Source organism: Trichomonas vaginalis, chromosome VI, assembly GCF_026262505.1.
Source record: "Trichomonas vaginalis G3 chromosome VI, whole genome shotgun sequence".
Lineage (NCBI taxonomy): Eukaryota > Parabasalia > Trichomonadida > Trichomonadidae > Trichomonas > Trichomonas vaginalis.
In genome coordinates this window covers 4,995,515-5,015,264 of record NC_067208.1, presented here as the reverse complement: position 1 = coordinate 5,015,264, position 19,750 = coordinate 4,995,515, and the positions used below count along the sequence as shown (strand labels likewise).

General features: G+C 33.5%; 3 protein-coding genes and 2 pseudogenes across 5 annotated transcripts, besides 2 other annotated features; all 5 read right to left on the bottom strand.

Moving 5' to 3' along the window:
* Positions 1–8,106: part of a mobile genetic element that runs on past the window's edge.
* On the bottom strand, positions 5,444–6,700 carry TVAGG3_0807830 (annotated as a pseudogene). The gene has a single exon. A coding segment is annotated over exon 1 (1,257 nt).
* Positions 7,074–7,508, bottom strand: TVAGG3_0807820 (annotated as a pseudogene). The gene has a single exon. A coding segment is annotated over exon 1 (435 nt).
* Positions 8,107–8,937: 831 nt separating the features above from the next.
* On the bottom strand, positions 8,938–9,117 carry TVAGG3_0807800 (uncharacterized protein; the record flags this gene model as incomplete). Its single annotated transcript, XM_051247595.1, has 1 exon — positions 8,938–9,117. The coding sequence occupies one exon, from the start codon at positions 9,115–9,117 to the stop codon at positions 8,938–8,940; it is 180 nt and encodes a 59-aa protein (XP_051083070.1).
* A 652-nt stretch (positions 9,118–9,769) lies between these two features.
* Positions 9,770–10,372, bottom strand: TVAGG3_0807790 (protein of unknown function, DUF4106 family; the record flags this gene model as incomplete). Its single annotated transcript, XM_051247594.1, has 1 exon — positions 9,770–10,372. A coding segment is annotated over one exon (603 nt), but the record flags the coding sequence as incomplete, so codon positions are not given.
* A 548-nt stretch (positions 10,373–10,920) lies between these two features.
* On the bottom strand, positions 10,921–17,813 carry TVAGG3_0807780 (A-type inclusion protein-related family; the record flags this gene model as incomplete). Its single annotated transcript, XM_001314457.1, has 1 exon — positions 10,993–17,808. The coding sequence occupies one exon, from the start codon at positions 17,806–17,808 to the stop codon at positions 10,993–10,995; it is 6,816 nt and encodes a 2,271-aa protein (XP_001314480.1).
* Positions 17,814–17,961: 148 nt separating this feature from the next.
* Positions 17,962–19,015: a mobile genetic element.
* Between the last annotated feature and the right edge of the window lie 735 nt (positions 19,016–19,750).

The window sequence follows — 19,750 nt, the reverse complement described above, 5'->3', positions numbered from 1 at the left end:
CGACACATATCTTGTTTCTCTGTTCTTTAACAAAGGATGAGAAGCAAAGTCATCTAAGATAAGAAAGAATCTATGAGGGTAAGTCATCCAATCGTAAGATTGCAATTTCTTCAAAATGTATTCTTATTTCTCTTCTGTTTGTTTCTGAAGTGTTTCTTCTCTAATATTCTCTGCATTTCCTCATTTGGGTCTTTAAACTTCGAGTTTATATAACTATTTATAGCATTGTACTTCAAAACTCTTTCTTGTGTCTTCTTTATTCCAATCTAACAAACTCAGAGTCTTTATACATACTAGTTTTGACTTTTTTATAATATCTTTGAACGAATTGACGGTTCTTGGTCAAATTGACCAGAAGTACTGACAAATGACACTAACTCATAGAATGGGTTCTTCTCATCAGTTCTTGGTTGTTTGTCAGCCATTTAAATAAGTGAAAGTCTTACCCGACCCAGCGGCGGTGCAATTAGATCTGTTATACCATTTCTGAGCAAATAAGAACTTGTCATGTATGGGTTTTATCTGAGCATTTTCCAACTTCCTCTTGTTCTTGTTTAAAACATTCTCAAATTCTTGTCAATGTCAGCAACTTTTTTTTCTAACATAATTTTTAGAAAAATTTAAAATTTTTATCTTTTAGGAAATGTCTAGCGATTTCCGCCATCTATATTCGAGACAAGCTTTTCGACAAGCAAAACATCTGTCGACCATAAAATCTTACATAGTGTAAACAAGAAAGGTGAATTTGTTCTAAAGTTCTGTTTCTGGGAATATGACAAGAACCATAAAACATTAAGCAGAGAAGTCTTAAAATTTGTCAATGACAGACTTGTTGACAGAGATGACGCCTCTTGGAGAGATGAAGTCCAACAAAACTTCTTAGAATGCAAAGAAGACACATGCGCCTGTTCTTTGAGATGAAATAGAAAACAGAATAGAAGAGCTAATAAAGGACAAAAGAACTTTTACAAAAATAGTTTCTGAGAAAGAATTGGACGTCTCACACCAGAAAAGAAGAAGAGAGAAAAGAAAGAAAAGAAAGTAGAAAGAAGAGAAGAAAGAACCAGTTCCAGAGAAGGGGAGATATGACAGTAAAAATAAATTTTATTTTTTAAAACATTTCTGGGTCAATGTCAATGTTCTTCTTTCTCTTTAGGAGCAAACACCGCTTAGACTCTAAAATCTTTTTACCCAATTACCTTGAACTTCAACTATCTTAGACTCATAATATTCATAGTCGTCTGCTTTCTTTGGTTCATAAGGTATAACAAGTTTGTATGCTTTGCCTTCTTTAATTTTGAAAACCTTCTGTCAAAACTTTCTTTACTGTTAACAAACCTTCTATGTCTAAGTCTTCAAAATCGCACCATTTTTTAGTCACAATAGCAAACATAACGTTTCGATGTTCCAAACTTTTGTCAAATGAAGACTTTTCAAAAATGGTTAGAAGTAAACATTCAAAATATGTGAATGGGTCTAGTTCTTCTTTAAGTCCTGACGCATATACTTGTTGACTGAGATGAATTTTGTTCATCTTTTCTATCGGATAAAAAAAATATTTTTTTTTTTAAAAACGTTTTTTAAAATGGTATGCCATATAGCTCTTTGAATTTGTTAAGAAGTATTCGAACGTGTTTTCCATCTGTATCTTCTAGTGTTTACATAAGCATAGCCTTCCCTTAGTAAAAATACTGTAAATTTTCTATAGTTACCGCGCGGTATAAATAGAAGAGTCCTGTCTTCGCTGTAGTAGTAAAACTCAAGCGTATGCTTACCATAGTCTGTAATTTCAATTGCTTCATCTTCTAGTTCGTCGACAAATTTCGAATACAATATCTCTAAATTGCTTTTGTTCTTATTGTTTTCAGAACGAGTAACCCAACGTAAGTTTTCAAGTCTATTGTCGTTTCTTATATGGTTTATATGGTCTACAAAAGGTAGATTGTTAGGATTCGGTATTAAAATGAGTTGCAATGACAACATGTTTAAAATAGTGTTTTCCACCAATCCTCATCCTAGCATATCCGTCATTTTGCTCCCATCCGCTTAAAACTCTTTTTGTCTCTTTGTTTCTGACTTCAAATGACTCACAACAGTGAATTTCATATTTCTCATCTAACAAACAAGTTTCCCAACGGTCCTTTCCAACAAACTCAGCGTACATTTCAAATAAAATAAAAAAAATATTTTTTTTAAAATTTACTCAGAAAAATTTTTCTTTGTATATACACCATTCTGTTACGTCTAAAAGACTTTTGACATTTGCCAAGAATGTTCGTTTAGACGCTGTCATATAACCATACTCTTGACAATATTGTTTATACGAATCGTACAATGACCTTTCATCTAAACACTCAAAGTCAGTTTCATCTTATGAACAGTTCATATACAACTCTTGTTTGCTTCTTACAATGTTTGTCTCTCTTCGGTATGTGGAATTTGTCTTGATTTGAACTTTGAAATATCTAATGTCATGAAATATGAGAACAAGTGGTTGTAAAAGTCAATGTTAAAGTTTCTGCTAAGTCGTCAAAATATTCTGTATCTTGCAATTGAGCTTCTGACTTCTGACAACTACATATCTTCTGTCAGAACTTTCTAACTTCATCGGAACAGCATTGTTTGAAACCATAATGAAGTTTGCAACATTTTCACAAACTCTTTTGTCTCTATACTTTCTTTCAACAACTCCAACTTTGTCTGTTATAAGACTCTTCAAAGCATCTGAGTTCAAAACTTTTGTTATTATACTTTGAAGTTCGTTACATACTATAAGTTTCATATTCTCTATTGAAGAGTTAAATTTACCGCAGATGTTTCTAAGTTTGTCATATTCGGGTTCGAATAAGCCCTCTAACAGTTTGCAATAAGATATCTGTAAAGAAAGTGTTCTTACCTGTTCCTTGTTTTCCAATTATAATGAGAGCAGTTTCATTTTTAGCACTTGGATGTTGTAAGATGTTTGCCAAACCAACATAAGATTATACTCATAGACTCTTTCGTTTCCATTGCATATAATTTCTTTGACATGGTCTAACCAAGCTTCTATAATATTTTCTTTCCATTCTACTTGTTCATATTTATATTCCAGTGAAGATAGAATAGAAGTTTGGAGAAGGTGTATAGAATTTATACCACGAACTGAAAAATCTTCTAACTTTGACAATAAGATATCCCAAGCATCTAATCTTCATACCAACTTGTACGATTTTATTTTCTTAGTTTCTGTTTACATTCTTGTTCTGAAACTATTGTCGCTCTTGGTTTGTTAAAGACTACATCCCATTCTTTCATGACATAACATTCTGGGCAGAGGTCGACATAAATGACTAAACGTTTTCAAATTCTCGACTGCTTTGTTATAGTCTCTTAATGGACACATATTTCTGAACGCTTGGAAGTCATAAAAATCTGAAACGTCTATTCTGTACATTTTTTATATATAAAAATAAAAAAAAATATTTTTTTTATTCTTGAGCTATTTGTTGTTTCTTGACTTTGTTGTTGCATTTGTTCCATTTGTTGCATTTGTTGTTCTTGAGCTATTTGTTGTTGAAGTTGTTCTTGTAATACAATACTTTCACCAGTTTCATCTTCCAATTCGAAACTTTCTGCCGTCATTGACAAATACATAGGACATAAAAGTTTTACAGGAACAAAGTTTGCGTCAACTATAGGTTAAGTTTATGTTTGCTAAAAGTGTTTGAGTTTACTAAAGCTGAAAACTCTGCATTCGAATGAACAATAGGCAAACCAGCAGAGAAAGTGTTGTTTAACGCATGAGTATCTTTTGGTCATAGTAGTTTCTGTCGACATTCGAATAGCACTTTGAACCTAAGTTTGAAACAAATTATAAATAGGTGTACTTAAAGTCAATGAACAGACATTCCTTGTATACACCTTTTCCTGTTATAGGAAACTGTTGGTAGTAAAAACCAGATATAAGTTTTGTATTATAGCTCATATCGTTTTACTAAACTCAGTCGGACATCCAAACATATGAAACCTGCTCTAGTTGGCAGCACATGTTACATCCGTCCTTAAAGTATTAAATAAGTCAACAAAACCTGTTGGTGGTATATCTGAGTAAGTATCTTCAAAGGAGTATTTTTTACCATTCACAACAATAAATCTTCTGGTGTCAAAAGAGCAAAACAGGCTTTAGTCGTCATCGTGTTTAAGGTTAGTTTACAATATCGTCCTTGAGGGCTTTGTAAGTTTGTTGTTATAGAATTATATGACTCAGGGTTTTTAGTCGTAATAGTATAAACCACTATGTCTTCTGCCATTTACATATATTTAAAAGTTTTTCTGAAATGGAGAAGAACTTCATCTAAACTTTCACATGGCGTTTCTTGAAGTTCTCTGTCTAAGAAGTTCAAATATTTTTGTAAAGACATAAGAACTTTCCTTTGTCTACACGAACAAACAAAACAGGGTCTTTCATATCGTTCAAAAGTGTGTAAAGTCCTTTACATGAAATAAAGTCTATATTGTTTTTTCTTCAAACATCTTTCAAGAAGTTTTGACATTTTTACTTAGCAAACAAACTTTAATGAAATGTTTGTGTCGTCAAATATTTTTATGACGTCTGGGAAACTATATTTTAAGTTCAACGTTTCACCTCCTTTTATAACGTATATCTTTAGTATGACATTATATGAACACCACAGCAAGCAATGTCGGGTTCTATTTCTTTGATGTTTATATCGTCTGCCTCTGTCAAAAGTTTCAATAGTTCTTTCAAAATTTCATGAGGTGCGATACATATGAGTTCACTTTTACAGGGTTGTGCTTAACCAAGTTTAACATTATACCCAAAGCTTGACAAATCTTCTCCTGAGTTTTAAGTTTGTCTTTAAGTTGTTTGTATCATTTCGAATATCTGCAACAGAACTTAAGTCTCTGCTAACTTCAGGTATGTTGGTTCTTTTACAGGAACTATTGTTATACCATCTTCGTCTTCGTATGGTTTCCCACTTCAACATCTCTGTCTTTGACATTGACAACAACACTTTGACTGTTTGTTTGAGTTGGTGAATTTAACTTCACATCTGCCACCGCCATTAAACTTTTGAAACACTTACGCTTCTATTTTTCGGAAATGACATTTTACTTCGAATAAAAATATGGACGTTTTGAGTATCTCTTCGAATTGAAGCAAAACAAAGTTTACACACACAAACAATACAAGTTCATTGACAGAGTAGTTCTTTACACAAACAATGGAAAATGTTATAGAATAGCAGTCTTTTGCTGAACCAAAATATTTTCATAAAGCAAAGAAAGTGGTATAACCGAGATGGTGAAAGTTCTTGACGTTGACAAAAATATAGCAACAAAACTGACCGATATTTCTAAAGGTAAGTTTTTAATACAATACTATTGTCAAAACTGGCGTACTGTCAATATTTGACGGGAGAGAAGTCAGTTCAAGAACAACTTACTGACCTGCTGCCAAAATCTGCTCGATGGAAGCTGTCGTTATACCAATCTGAGGAGCCCAGCAGGTTTCATCGAACGAATTTTCAAAAGAGCATCTTCCGTGAAAGTGCTATTGGTTTTGTAAACTTCTTTGCTTTCAATTATCTGGACCGTCTCTGTCACCAGTATATTGTATTTGAACTGTACCAACAGTTGAAATACCGCCCATAAAGTCTTCTGAGTCAGCAAATGGAATGCCAAGCCAAAAGTTTGAACGGTCTCCATTTGTATATGAGTTTTTTGACCTCCTGTATGAGTCCATACTTTCACATATGGCATAATAGAACTTTGCATTTCAGGGTTAATGGTTGTTGTGAAGTTGTTGTTAAAGTTCATAGCATCTAATGTCAAGTTGTATGACCTCATATCCTCAACTGTGGAATATTCTTCTCTTGGATAGTATTTGCCATCTATGTTTTATAGATATTTAATACCGGGGTTGTAGAAACAAGAATAGTCATTTATAGTTCGTCTGAACAGTACAAACATAGTATCTGCATGTTTCATTGCAGTTGTTAAGGCAATATCTGTTCTTGCACCTGGTCAGCACTTTGGTTTCCAACTTCACCTGCAAAGTCTTTGACAGATATTTGGTGTATAGGGAACATAAGTGGAACTGCAATATATTTGGCAGCTAAAGCATTTGAAATATCTGGGGTCCAACATATAGACTGCAAGTCTGCTTTCTATTCTCTTGCATTCAAATTTTTCGCATGTGAACTTAACTGGGTCCCAAGCAGTTCCAGCAGCATTGAAATAATAGTTTACTTCAGTGTTGAGGTTTGAGAAACCAAAGTCTAAGTCAACTTTGTCTTTGCAAAAGTCACAGAACTTGCTCCACCAGTTCCAGCTACAGCAATGCTGAATGGGTCTTGTGTTGGTGCAATGACTAAGTTATTTTTGCTTGGAGTAAGTTCGATAGAAATTTTCCTGCCCAGTTTGGCAAGTATCTTAAAAACCTGAAGATGAGGAAAGATGACAAAGGAACTCTAAGTTTCAATTTTACTTTGGTTACTGCTGCTGCAGTTTGTTCAGAAAGGTCAACATAAACTCCTGGAACGTTAGGGTCAAGTCTTCTTATTTTCTCAATAGTTGCATACTGGTCTGTTTGTTCTCTAGCTTGTGGTTGTACTGAGTTTCTCAAAGCGAACCATTCATAGTTTGCCCATGTTACTGTTTGAACTAAGTCAGAGTTAGAATATATCTTATATCCCATGAAAACTTCTGGAGCATATTGGTATCCGACATAGAAAATTCCATTGCAACCTTTCTTGTCAGACAACTTGGCAGAAGGTTTTATTTCAATGTCTTGTTCCACGTATAAGAAAGAGTTGTCAATAGAAATTATATGAAACCTGCGCAAGCAATATCTACTGTTGTTGAAGAACCTTCTCCAAACTCACCTACGTTTCCATAAGAAACAGCAGTTGTATATTCGTAAGTTCCAGGAACTATTTCTGACCTTCTAATGGCATTGTCGCATTCGTTATACCATTCGGAAACATTTCCATTCATGGCATCCAAAACTGTTGGCGTTATATTCTGAGCGGCGTACATTTCATATGGGTAAAAATATAGAATAGTTGGATTTATATGTCATAATAGAACCCACGTGGACCAAGCTTTACTTTCTTCCTGACTGAGTTTTTAACTCTTCTTTTTCCTTCATTGCCACTACTTTCACTTTGTTCTTCACTACTTTCACTTTGTTCTACTCTTTCCTTCTTTCTTTGGTGTCGCTTTTGGTAACTTTCCCTCTGCTTCAAGTTGTTGCATCTTTGCCTCATGTTCACCTAGTATGTTGTAAATTTCCCATGTCCTTTTTGCCTTTGGGCTCTGTCGCCCATCTCAGGTAACCTATATCCTAGAAAGAGTTTGTCATAGTTTGTATTTGAGTCGTCGCTTATTGTTTGCATGACTCTTTCCTGAGTTTCCGGTTCAAGCTCTTCAAACAGTGCCTGTCCATATGGAATAAGCTCGTTTCCAAATATATGTTTTTGTAGCCATTCTGGTTTTCTTTCCATGTTACCAACTATATCTTTTGTGAATGGGAAGCTTTTACCCAATCTTTCAGTCTTGCGTCGTTTATTTCTGTAGTTTGGTTTTATTTTGTCAAGGAACATGTTTTTCAATACTAACATTTCATTTGGTACTGTCCATTTGAGTTTTCTTAAATATTCATCCCTTCTCGGTTCATTGTCTGCAAAGTAAGTTTTTATGACATTTTGTAAACTTTCGTTTGCAAGGTCATGTACAATAGGTTCTCTTCCTTCTGTCTCCCTAACTTTCTTTCTAAACTCTTCACCAAATATACCATCTCTATGGTTCTGTAGTTTTTTGAGATAAATGTTCTAGAACGTCAGGTGTTATATTTCCATCAGCCATGTTCATTTCATACTGGTCCAAAATATCTGCATGTTTCATATCTTTCAATGGCATTAAAGCCGCGCTTAAATACCAGCTATATCTGGTTCACCATTGACTTCCATTGCGTCTACAACTTCTTGAATTGTGGTTGTAAGTTTATGAACCACCTATCCGGATTAGCTTTATGACCCCATCTCATTGTAGTTCCATCGTCTGCAAAACAAAAGTAGGTTTGTTTCCATCTTGGTTAGGTTCTGAATGAACTTTAAACAATGTTTCATTTCATATGTTTTGTTGAAATTTTACCTTTTATCTTCACCGATTCATCCGAAGATTGAACGTTAAATGCTCGTAAGTAAAAAGGGTTGTTGTATTTGTGTACATTTTCTTTCAGTACTTCCATTCTATGCTGAATATTTTTCATCTGGTGTTGGAGTCTTTTGTATGTCGGCAAACATTTTTCGATATTCTTCTACTATGTCAGCCGAATTTTTTTTTAGACTCTTGGAAATATTCCATATTCTCCGCATACTCTTGTTGAGGGTCAAGATTTTTCGGCTGTTCCAAATCTTCATCTAGTTCTGTGAAGTTAGTTTCCAAAGGAGTGACTTGTTCGTTTCCTTCAGGCTCTTCTAGCTGTTGTTGCTGAACTATTTCTTCCATGTCTGGTTGTATCTGAACTAGTTCTTCCTGTGGAGTTTCTTGTACCTCATCTGCTGGCATTTCATATATCAGACCGTTTTTAACAACTTCCCTTTCTAAGTCATCCGGACTCATAAACCTTTCTTCTTTTCGTTCCGTCTCTATTTTTTACGCGTTTCATGACGGGAGTTGAATTGTCATTTAGCTCTGACATCAAATATCTCGGAGTAAATTCATCCATGTCATTTGGATGATATGCTATTAAATCATATCCCTTAGCGAGCTTGTATTTTCCAGGTTTGAAATTATATCCGATTTTATGCTGAACCATAAAGCTAAATAGGTTCGGGTCAGTATTTCCATCCTTGAACTTTCTAATAGCTTCTTTATATCTGTCACTAAAGTCAATACTATCTGGGTAACCATAGTCTTCCTTAAGCCTTTTTAAGAATTCTTGGTTTCCTTGTTCTCTACTTCTTTTATGTCCTTGCTCTGTTTGTGGTTGTTGTTGTTGTGCAGGGTTTTGAACTGTTGGTTGTGGTTGTTGTTGTGCAGGGTTTTGAACTGTTGGTTGTTGTGTTGGTTGTTGTGTTGGTTTTGGTGCATGCCTATGTCTGTGTCCATGTGACGATGTAAATGTTTTAGGTAGTCCTGGTGCAGGTGCTTCTCTTGGAGGGTTTGGTGGTATATAAATTCCAACAGCTGGTATATAAGTTCCACCAGCTGGCACATATGTTCCATCTGCAGCGTAATGTCCTACCTGACTTTTCGTTCTTAAGAAAGCATTTACTAGGTCTGTTTGGTCTGTTGTAACTCTTTTTCTTGACTTTCCACAACAGTTGCTCTAACGGCGTCATAGGCACTTTGAACTGCCTGTCTCGTTGCTGCATCTGTTATTTTCGTCATATTTTGTGCTACTTCTTTTAACTCTTTGTCGAAACCTTCAGACTTCAGTTTCTTTCCAGATGAGAAGTCGTTCACTTGTTTCACCTTACTATGAAGAGCTTCGAAGGCGTTCTTAAAGTCAGCATTTGTTAAAGCTTCATTTGAACTGTCTTCATCCGCTTGTATTTTTGTCCTTATTGACCCTATGAGTTGGGCTGCTTTAGCGTTGGCTTGGGCATCTAACCAGTCATTGTTAGCTTTTATATATTCTGCGCTTTTCATTGCCTTTTGCATGCTGCGTCGTTATTTTTACTTTCTTGTGCTAATTTTCATACTGTACGGTTTTGTTTTGCAAATGTAAAAGTTTTTCTGCCTTTACATTTGCTTCAACTTCTTTTTTATACTCATCGCTATCCATATATGTCTTCAGGGCTTTTTGTTTTATCTCTTCATCTTTCAGTATTTTATATTGAGTAGTATGGTTTTTCAAATTTATGACATCTTGTTCCATTTTTGCTACTTCTGCTGCTTTTTCTGACACTTTTTTCGCATATTCCTCTGTACTTAGTTCTTTCAGTTGTTCTTCTTTCTTCTTTTTCTCTACGTTTAACTCATTGAGTTTCTTTGTGTGTCTGTCATATTCTAGTTTCTTTTCGTTTTCACCTATTTGCTTCTGTATGTCTATGTTTGACTTTTTGACATCTGCTATTTGATTTTTGAGTGAACTCAAATTCATTTGACTTTGAGGGTTATAGGCTGTTCCGTCTGCAGCTCCACCATAGCCTGCCATTTTCGCTAAAAGTGCCGCTCTTAAACCTCCACTCTGTGCACCAACAACTCGGTTTAAAAGCATAGGATTGCTTGACATTTGTTGCAACATAGTGGGGTCATTCAGCATTTGTTGTTGCAACTGTTGTTGTGGTGTCAGTTTTACTATTGGATGTTTCAATGCTCTCTTCCTCTTACGTATATTCTTACGTAGCTTACGTGGCATTTTAAGTGAAGTTAAAAAGCGGTTTTATACTAAACATCTTCGGGGCTAGAGGGCACGAAGTGCCTGGAAGCCCCAATACCTTTTTTTTTTTTTTTTTTTTTTTTGCGAGAAATGTCTGTAAAATAAATTGTTCGAAAAAAATTATATTCGTATAATTGTCTACCGAAGTCGGCCATTTAGAGCAAAGGATACATTAACTAGGTCTATTATTTAATGGTCCATAGATCCTTTGATCAGATATACAATTACCATTCCATTCGCAAAATTTACCTTCAATGCGAAAAAGACACATTTAGTGATATTGGAGCATATTAATTTCAACTATATTATTTTGCTTTGTCATGCCTTTTGTTCAATTAATTTGTTATCTGTATTGTCTACTCTCGTGAAACAGTACACAATTGATTGCAAATGAACGAACATGCACTAAAGGCAACAGTCCCTGTTTAGTACATGATTAGTATTCATTTTTATTGATAAATAATTTCAAAAATTCTTGACATGCAAATGGAATATCATAAGGATGTTAATCGTGCAAAACGAAAAGCAGATGTTTAAAATAATAATAAAAATACATTAGTTGTTTAAAAAATAATAAAATGCATGGATGAAATAATTTTCTATTGTTGCTTAGATTCTTCCTCTTCATCATAATCTTCTTCTTCAAGATTGAATTCATTCAGCTGTTTCATGATTTCACTTAATGACATATCTCCTTCATCTTCTTCATAGTCTTCACTAGATAATGCTCCAAGAAGGTCGTTGAGATTAACTTCATTTCCATCAGTGAAAATGTTCAATTCATTCTTCTTTGGAGAATCAGTTGTTTTAACTTCTGTTTCTTTCTTTGGAGAAACTGTTGATTCCTTCTTTGGAGAAATTGTTGTTTCCTTCTTTGGAGAAATTGTTGTTTCCTTCTTTGGAGAAGGTGTTGTTTCTTTCTTTGGAGAAGGTGTTGTTTCTTTCTTTGGAGAAATTGTTATTTCTTTCTTTGGAGATGATGATGTTTCCTTCTTTGGAGAAGGTTTCTCTTGTGGGTTCTCCGGAGCAGAAGCTGCTGATTGTTTTTCTTGATCGCGCTTTCTCATGTTTGAAAGCAATCTGTTAATTAATTCTTCATCTGAATCATCTGTCTTAGAAACATCGTTCAAATTAGGATGAACAATTTCCATTTCGTCTTCCTTCTCTTCGATGTCATCACTTGCTAATGCATCTTCTTCCTCCTCGACTTTTTCTTCTTCATTGTTTTGATTTTCATCCTCTGAACGAAGTTCGTCTGATTCTGTTCCTTTTAGTTGTTTCTCGTCAACAATTTCGATTCGACCGTCATCATAATGTTCTTCTTCACCGAACTCTTCCTCTTCTTCCTTTGGTTCTGATGCTGGTTCTAAATGTCCATCTGCAGCTCTTGAATTGAGATGTTTCAAGAACTCTAAAACATTTAAGTTGTCATATTGATCTAAAACATCATTTTCATCTTCTTCAGCATCTTCACTTTCAACTCCTTCTTCTATAACAATATTTCTTCTTGGTTTTTCTTCATCTAATTCACTTCCATCATTAATAAGAATGTATTGATACATTCCTTCCTCTTCTTCTTCAAATTGATTCTCTTCCTCTTCAGCCACATCTTCTTCGCTGTGTTCTGAACTGACAGAGATATCAACTGGTTTCTTTTCTTCTTCCTCTTCTCCATGAACTTCTTCTTCTTCATTAATAACTTCGTGCTCTTCTTCTTCAACTAAATCATCATGATTTTCTTGTTCTTCTTTATCGTGTTGCTCTTGTTCTTCTTCTTCAACTAAATCATTTTGATTTTCTTCTTCTGGGAATTCGTTTTGATTTTCTTCTTTGTTTTCTTGGTTATTTGATACCAAGCTTGAGTTGGAATGCATTGAAGATGTATCTTCAATATTTATTTCAGGAATTGTATCTGAATTGTTTTGAAGAACGTAAGAATCGTGAGAATGAGGAACGACGTTGAATTCGGATGATTCAGGAGATTGGAATGAATCAATCTGTTCTAAATCATCTGATTGAATTTCGTTCTCAATCATTGATCTCTTTGGTGAAGAAGGAACAGCATAAATTGATTTCGGAGACATCTTTGGATCAGGATATTTCGCAGCCTCAATCTTTGGAGACATTTGTTTCATGTCTTCGTTTTCAAGTGGAGAATTCGATGAAGAAACATCTGGGAAGTTCTCATCCAAGTCTTTCTCAGAAATTTCGCGGAGAGGAGACTTTGGAGGCTCCAAATTGTCAATGACTTCAATTCCGCTGACAATTTCTTCCTCTTCTTTAGTTTGTTCTTCTTCATCGGATTTCTTTGGTTGTGCTGCACTGCTTCTTCTCCTTTCGTACTTCTGTTTGATGGCATCCAATGAAAGGTTTATTAATCCTTTCTCTGGCTTAACTTCATCGATTTCTTCCTCTTCTTCTTTGTGAGAATTATTTGAGTCGAATTCGTCTTCGACCATATATTGTCTTCTTGGAGAAGAAGTTGATGAATGTGGTTGTGTGATGTTAAAGAGATTATCTGAAGATGAATCCTCACCAAAGAAACTGTCTTTGGATTTAACAGGTGTTGCTAATCCGCTTGACAAAGGTTTGGATTCATTCAAATTTTCTTTGTCACTTTTTTCTTCTTTATTTTGTGACAATTCTTCGATATGATGCTTTAGAAGCATATTTTCTTCGGAGATCTTATTGTATTTCTCCATCATTGTCTTTACACCTTCATCTGCCTTCTTTTTATCGACTTCTGATAGCTCTAATTTGTTCTTAAGTTTAGTTATTTCCCTTTTAAGCATGTTATTGTCATTTTGAAGTCTTTCTTCAACATCATTGTTGTTATTTTCGAGTTGTTCCTTAAGTTCTTCATTTTCTTTCTTGAGATCTTCTATTTCTTTGATTTTTTCATCATTTTCTTGGACTTTATTTTCTAATTCACTTAATTTCTTCATCAATGTGTTTCTTTCTGCTTCAAGACCAACTATATCTGTTTCCTTGTCTTTAAGTTGATCTTTGATCTTATCAATATCTCCTGAAACAGCATTTTCCATCTTCAAATTCTCATATTTAATAATCATGTCACTTTTTTCTGATTCTTCTTTTTCTAATTTATCTTTTAGTTTAATATTTTCTTTTTCTAGCTTGGAGATCTTTGCATTAGCATCATCAAGCTGTTTAGAATAGTTATCGAGATCAATCTTAAGCTCAGAGTTCTCGAATTCCAATTTGTTTGTTAGTTCATTATCAATTAATTTCATTTTTTCCTTGAGTTGTTTGTTTTCTTCAACTGTTTGTTCTAAATTATCGGCCATTGATTGGAATTGGACTAAAGGTACAGAATTATCTTGTGCTTGAGAAAGCTCATGTTCTAATCTCTGTATCTCATTGACTTTGATTTGTATCAAAGCGTCTTTCTTCAAATCTTCAACTTCTCTTCTGATTTTCGTCATTTCATTTTCATCTGACAAATCTTCTTCCTCTTCTTCGTTTTGTTTATCGCCAAAGATCTGTTTCTGTATGTCTTTGTGCTCTTTCTCGAGTTTCCTGATCTCATCTTCTATTGATTTCTCTTTATCAAATGTTGATTTGGCCAATTCAAGAGCGTTCTTTAATGATTGGATTTTTTCATTTTCTTTCTTCAAATTATCGTTTTCTTTCTCGAGATTGTCGATTTTGTCTTGTAATTCTTTCTGTATTTCATCAAATATCTTGGAATCATCAAGAGCTTTCTTAAGTCTTTCGTTTTCTTGGCATAATGTTTCTTTCTCTGCAACAAGCTGTTCGTTTTCTTTTGTTAAATCTTCATTTTCTTTATCTAAATCATCATTTTCTTTCATCAAATTCTCGTAATCATTTTGTTGTGTCAATAAATCATTCTTTTGCTCGATTTGGTCGAGTAATTGTTTGATCTCCTTCTTGTGGTCCTCATTTAATTTAGAAATCTTTGTCTTTAAGTCTTCGATTTCTTTAGTTAAATCATCATTTTCTTTAGAAAGATCGTCATTTTCATTGTGTAATTCTGAAATTACTTCATCTTTCTTTTGTGATGATTGTTTGTATCTGTTGTTAATATTCTCTTGTCTTTCTGTTTCTCCTTTGAGATGATCATTCATTCTGGAGATTTCCTTGAATTGTTCTTCCAATGCATTGTTTTCTTGCAACAAATCCTTCAAAATCTTCTCGTTTTCATCATATTTCTTCTGTAAATCATCATTGGATTTCTTAAGTTCTTCAATTTGTGCTTGTGAATCATTGTTTTGGATTTGTTTGAGTAAATATTCATTAGAAATCTTAAGATCATTGACTTGTTTCTGTAAATCTTCAATGGTCTTTTTAGAATCATCGCTTTGGATCTGATTGAGTAAATCTTCATTGGATTTCTTTAGATCATTAACTTGTTTTTGTAAATCATGATTCTTTTGGGCGAGTTCTAGTTCTTGGTTTGTATTTGTGTTCTTTAGTTTCTTCATTTGATCAATTAATTTAGTGTTTTCATCAACAGCTTTATTAATTTGTTGTTCATGTGTTTCTTGTTGTTTCTTGTGCTCTTCTGTTAATGCTTCTAATTCTTCTTCCAATTCTAAATTCTTTTGATTGAGTTCTTCGTTTTCTTTGATTGTTTCTTTGATTTTCTCTTGTAAATCAACGATTTGTTTCTGTTTGTTTTGGATTTCTTCATTTGCTTTCTTGAGATCATCGTTCTTGATGTTTTGGAGATTTTCATTTATGTTCTTTAAGTCATCGATCTGCTTTGTTTTCTCTTTGAGTTCTTCAGCAACTCTCTGTAAATCATTTGTTGTTTTCTGGAATTCTTCTGATGCCAAAACTTTCGTTTTGAGTTCATCAATTTCATCTTGTTTTTGTTTGATTTGTTGATCTTTTTCATCGAGTTTTCTCTGCAAATCATGGTTCTTTTGTGCAAGTTCTAATTCTTGGTTTGTGTTTGTGTTCTTTAACTGTGTGTTTTCAGCGAAAATCTTCTTCATTTGGTCTCTCAACATCATGTTTTCATCATTTGATTTATTGATTTGTTGTTCATGATTTTCTTGTTGTTTCTTGTGTTCATCTGTTAATGTTTCTAATTGATCTTCCAAAACATCAACTTTTTCTTTGAGTTTTTCGATTTCTTCTTCTAAATCTTCTTTTTCTGTTGTTACATTCTTAACATCTTCTTCCAATTCGACCCTTTCATTCTCGATTTCCTTTAATTTATCCATCAAATCTTGGTTTTCTTTCTTTAATTGGTCGTTTTCTTGTTTGTAATTTTCATCTTTCTTTGATTGTAATTGTTTTTCTTTTTCATCAAGTTGCTGCATCAAATCTTGTACTTGTTTCTCATTCTTTGCCTTTAATGATGTGTTTTCTGCATAAACTTTCTTAAATTGTTCTCTCAACTTCTTGTTTGTTTCTGATGATTTGATTGCAGCTTGTTCTGCTGTTTCTGCAATCTTCTGGTTCTCATCTTGCAGCTTGGATATCATTTGATCTCTCTCTTCAATCTGGCTCTTGAGTTTCTTGTTTTGTTCTTCAATTTCTTTGGATTTGTCACCTTTTTCATTTGTCACTTTTTGTAATTGATTTTGAGTATTTTCAAGTTCAGATTTTAATTGTTTGATTTGATTTTGTAACTCATCATTGTTTTGTGACTTATTTGTTAACTCTTTAATCTTAAGTTGTCTTTGTTGATTTTGTTGGAAAATTTGTTGTTTTTCATCTTCCAATTTTGCCAAATCTTCTTCTTTTTGTTCAATTTCATCATGTAATTCATTGTTTTGTTGTTGTAATTGATCATTCTGTTGTTTGAGTTGATCAATTAATGTCTGGAGTTTCTTGACTTCGTTTGATTTCTTCTTATTCATTTCTTCTTCTTTGTTAGAAATGTATTGTTGTGCTTCTTCTTCGAGATCTTTGTTTTCGTCTTCAAGAAGTTGGTTCTGGTCTTCGAGTTCTTTGACCCTTGATTCATTGGCCTGGATCTTACTGTTTTTGTCTTCAACATCTCTCCTTAAATCGTCAATTTCGTGGTGTGCATCTAAAAGAGATTTTTGAAGTGCAACGATGTTCTGCTGGAAGTTGAGAGCTTCTTTGGCAGCTGTGATGCCTTGTTTACGTAATGACTTGGCTTCTTTCTTGGATTTGCTTAAGTTGTCTTGTAATTGTGACAAATTTTCGGTTAAAGCAGAATTTTCGTTTTGTAAAGTGTTGTTTTTATTGAAAAGTGTCTCTGTTTGCTTCTGGAGACCTTCAATTTCCTTCAGGCGCTTTGCAATCTCTTGTTGGTATTGCTGTAATTGATTTTGAAGTTCACTTTTTTCACTTTCGATATTTTGAATCGACTGATTCATTGATTCCATCATAGAAACCGACTTTTCATGCTTAGCAACATTATTTTGGAGCTTTGTGTTGTCTCTTGTAAGCTTGTTGTTCGCTTTTTTAAGATCATTATTTTCTAATTGGAGTTCTTTGAGCTTTTCTTGAGCGGATTGTAATAATTTCGTGCATTCTTGAAGTTGCTTGTTTGATTCTTCATGAGCTTCTTGATGTTCTTTATGAATCCTTTCATGTTCTTCAATTTGTTGCTCGTTCTTAGCCAATTTACGCTCAGCTTTTTTGAGTGCGCGTGTGACTTTAACGGCAGAGTTTTTGGCCGATTCCGCCTCGTTTTGAAGGTCGATATTCTGATTGTTAAGATCTTCAACTTGATTTTGTAAATCTCTGTATTGCTTTTCGAGACTCTTATTCTTAGCAGCTAATGATTCGTTATTTGTTGTAACTTCGTTAAGTTTCGCTTCTAATTCGTTTTTCTGATTCAACAAATTTTGCTGCTGTTGCATCAAATCAACAAGCTTTTGATCAGTTTCCATCTTAGAATCAACAACTTGTCCGTATTGTCTGATGTTTGATTCATACTTATTACGCATTTCACGGAATTTATTCGAAGCAACTTTGTAGTTATCCAGAAGTGTTCTGTCTTTTTCTTTAATTGACTTATACTTCTCTGTAATTGCTTGGAGTTTTGTTGCAAGAAGCTTGTTTTCTTTTCTCATCGTTTCATTTTCTTCACGAAGTTTTTCAATTGCACTTTGTGCTTCTGGATTTGCAATTGAAGCTGATCTTTTAGTTGATGAAACTGCTGGAGAATTAATACGAGAATTTTTGAGTTCCGAATTTCTTTGTGATAATTGCCTTATTCTTTCTTGTAATGTTTGTTGGATTGATTGATTCTCTGTATCCGAATCAAACATTTGTGTTTGTGTGTTATATGATTGATCTAAACGAGATTCCAAATCTCTAACTTGATCAGTAAGTTCTTGAACTTGAGCTTGGTATGTCTGAATAGTTTTCTGATATGCAGCATAACTATTCGGAGAGTTTTCATAAGGAGACGTGCTTTGGGAACGCCTAGGTGAGAAAGCTCTCATTTTAGTTATCGTTTATTAATTTTTTTTTTCAATTTCTTGTTGATGAGATGAGCGAACAATAACTCCATATTTAGATTTTGTTTATGGAATATAGCATAGTTGTATTGTTAATTCATTGCAATTAATGAGTTCAAACCTCAGTGGGAAAAATTTGGCAAACCCAAATTTTAGCGAAAAGTGACAGGGGAAAAAACGTTTAGTATTAAAAAAAAAGACCGATGAGAGCTTCGTTCGAAATATAGAGGGAACTGAGAATGCGCAACCATTCTCAGGGAATATTGAATGCTATTTCCGTTCCCTCTGTATGGAAAATTGAGGTTTTCAAAGGGAGTAAAAGTAAAAACAAATTTATACTAATTTACTTCAAAATACAAAAGTATTTGACAGCTAAAATTAGTTACTTTAGCAAGCCTATCAATACCCTTTTACGATTATTGTTACTTTTTCGAAATAAAAGTAAAAGCAAATTTATACTAATTTACTTCAAAATACAAAAGTATTTGACAGCTAAAATTAGTTACTTTAGCAAGCCTATCAATACCCTTTTACGATTATTGTTACTTTTTCGAAATAAAAGTAAAAACAAATTTATACTAATTTACTTCAAAATACAAAAGTATTTGACAGCTAAAATTAGTTACTTTAGCAAGCCTATCAATACCCTTTTACGATTATTGCTACTTTTTCGAAATAAAAGTAAAAACAAATTTATACTAATTTACTTCAAAATACAAAAGTATTTGACAGCTAAAATTAGTTACTTTAGCAAGCCTATCAATACCCTTTTACGATTATTGCTACTTTTTCGAAATAAAATAAATTTATTATCAAAAACCTTTTTTTTCTTAGTAAAAATAAAAATGTTATTTTATATCAAGTTTTTATTCATAAATTTTTATAATGTTGTATAAATTTGAATGTGGAAATCTGTAATAATTTTATCTTGAAAAGACTTGGCATTCTCAACAATGAATTGAGGGGTATTGCATCCAAATTCTGTAATTTGCGCGAGCGAAGCGAGCGGCTTAGGTCTAAGATTTTGATTCAAATCTTTGCTTATATTCCTTAAATTCTTTATGAAACTCGCAACAGTTCCATAAAAAATTTTAAATTCTAAACTGTCGAAATTACCGATCGGTAATCACACCCTTCACGGGTGTGTCACTTTTTACAAGTGTGTCACTTTTAGCTAAAATTACCCCTACTCCTATTTAAAAGGAAAGAATAGGCAAATTCAATTTTATTATACATTGATATAAACTAAAACTAACAAGAAGATGAATGATGGAATTTAATTACTGACAAAGGTCAAGCTTCCTACAAAATTCCATATTTTCAAATTTTGCTGAAAGTTGATTTATAAAGATTCTGACAGATCTATCCTTAACTCTAGAACATATCAAATGCAATAGTTGCTCTGATTTGCAAGTGTTAATCAGAAATTCTTTAAAGATTGGAACTGTTACATCATTTTCACCATCACCAAACAACCACTCGAAGTAAGAAAGACAAAAATCACAATTATCTCCAATCTCATGGAGTGTAATTGAATTTGAAGTGGCTCTTGGTTTGATTGATAATGGCTGTGCTTTGGGACGGCATAACTCTAATGCTTGGCAATAGTCTTTTGGAGTGATAAATTGGTCCAAGCTTCTATGAAGCTTTAATGTCAATTCTTGGCATTTTTTATTTTCTTTGCATATTTTGTCAAAACTCGTCTGGGAATTGAATTTATAGTTAGATATCATACCTCTAGCTTTTCGCTTGCATTCTTCGCATTGGGTATTGCTAGAAATATAATAGGGAAGAAACCAATACATCATCTGATGATGACAATTTTTGACATTGGTTACTGAGAAAGATTTTATATCTGCTAATCTTTTATTGGTATATATTGCATGAAGAATGACTTATTTGGCCATTTTGTCAGATAGTAATTATC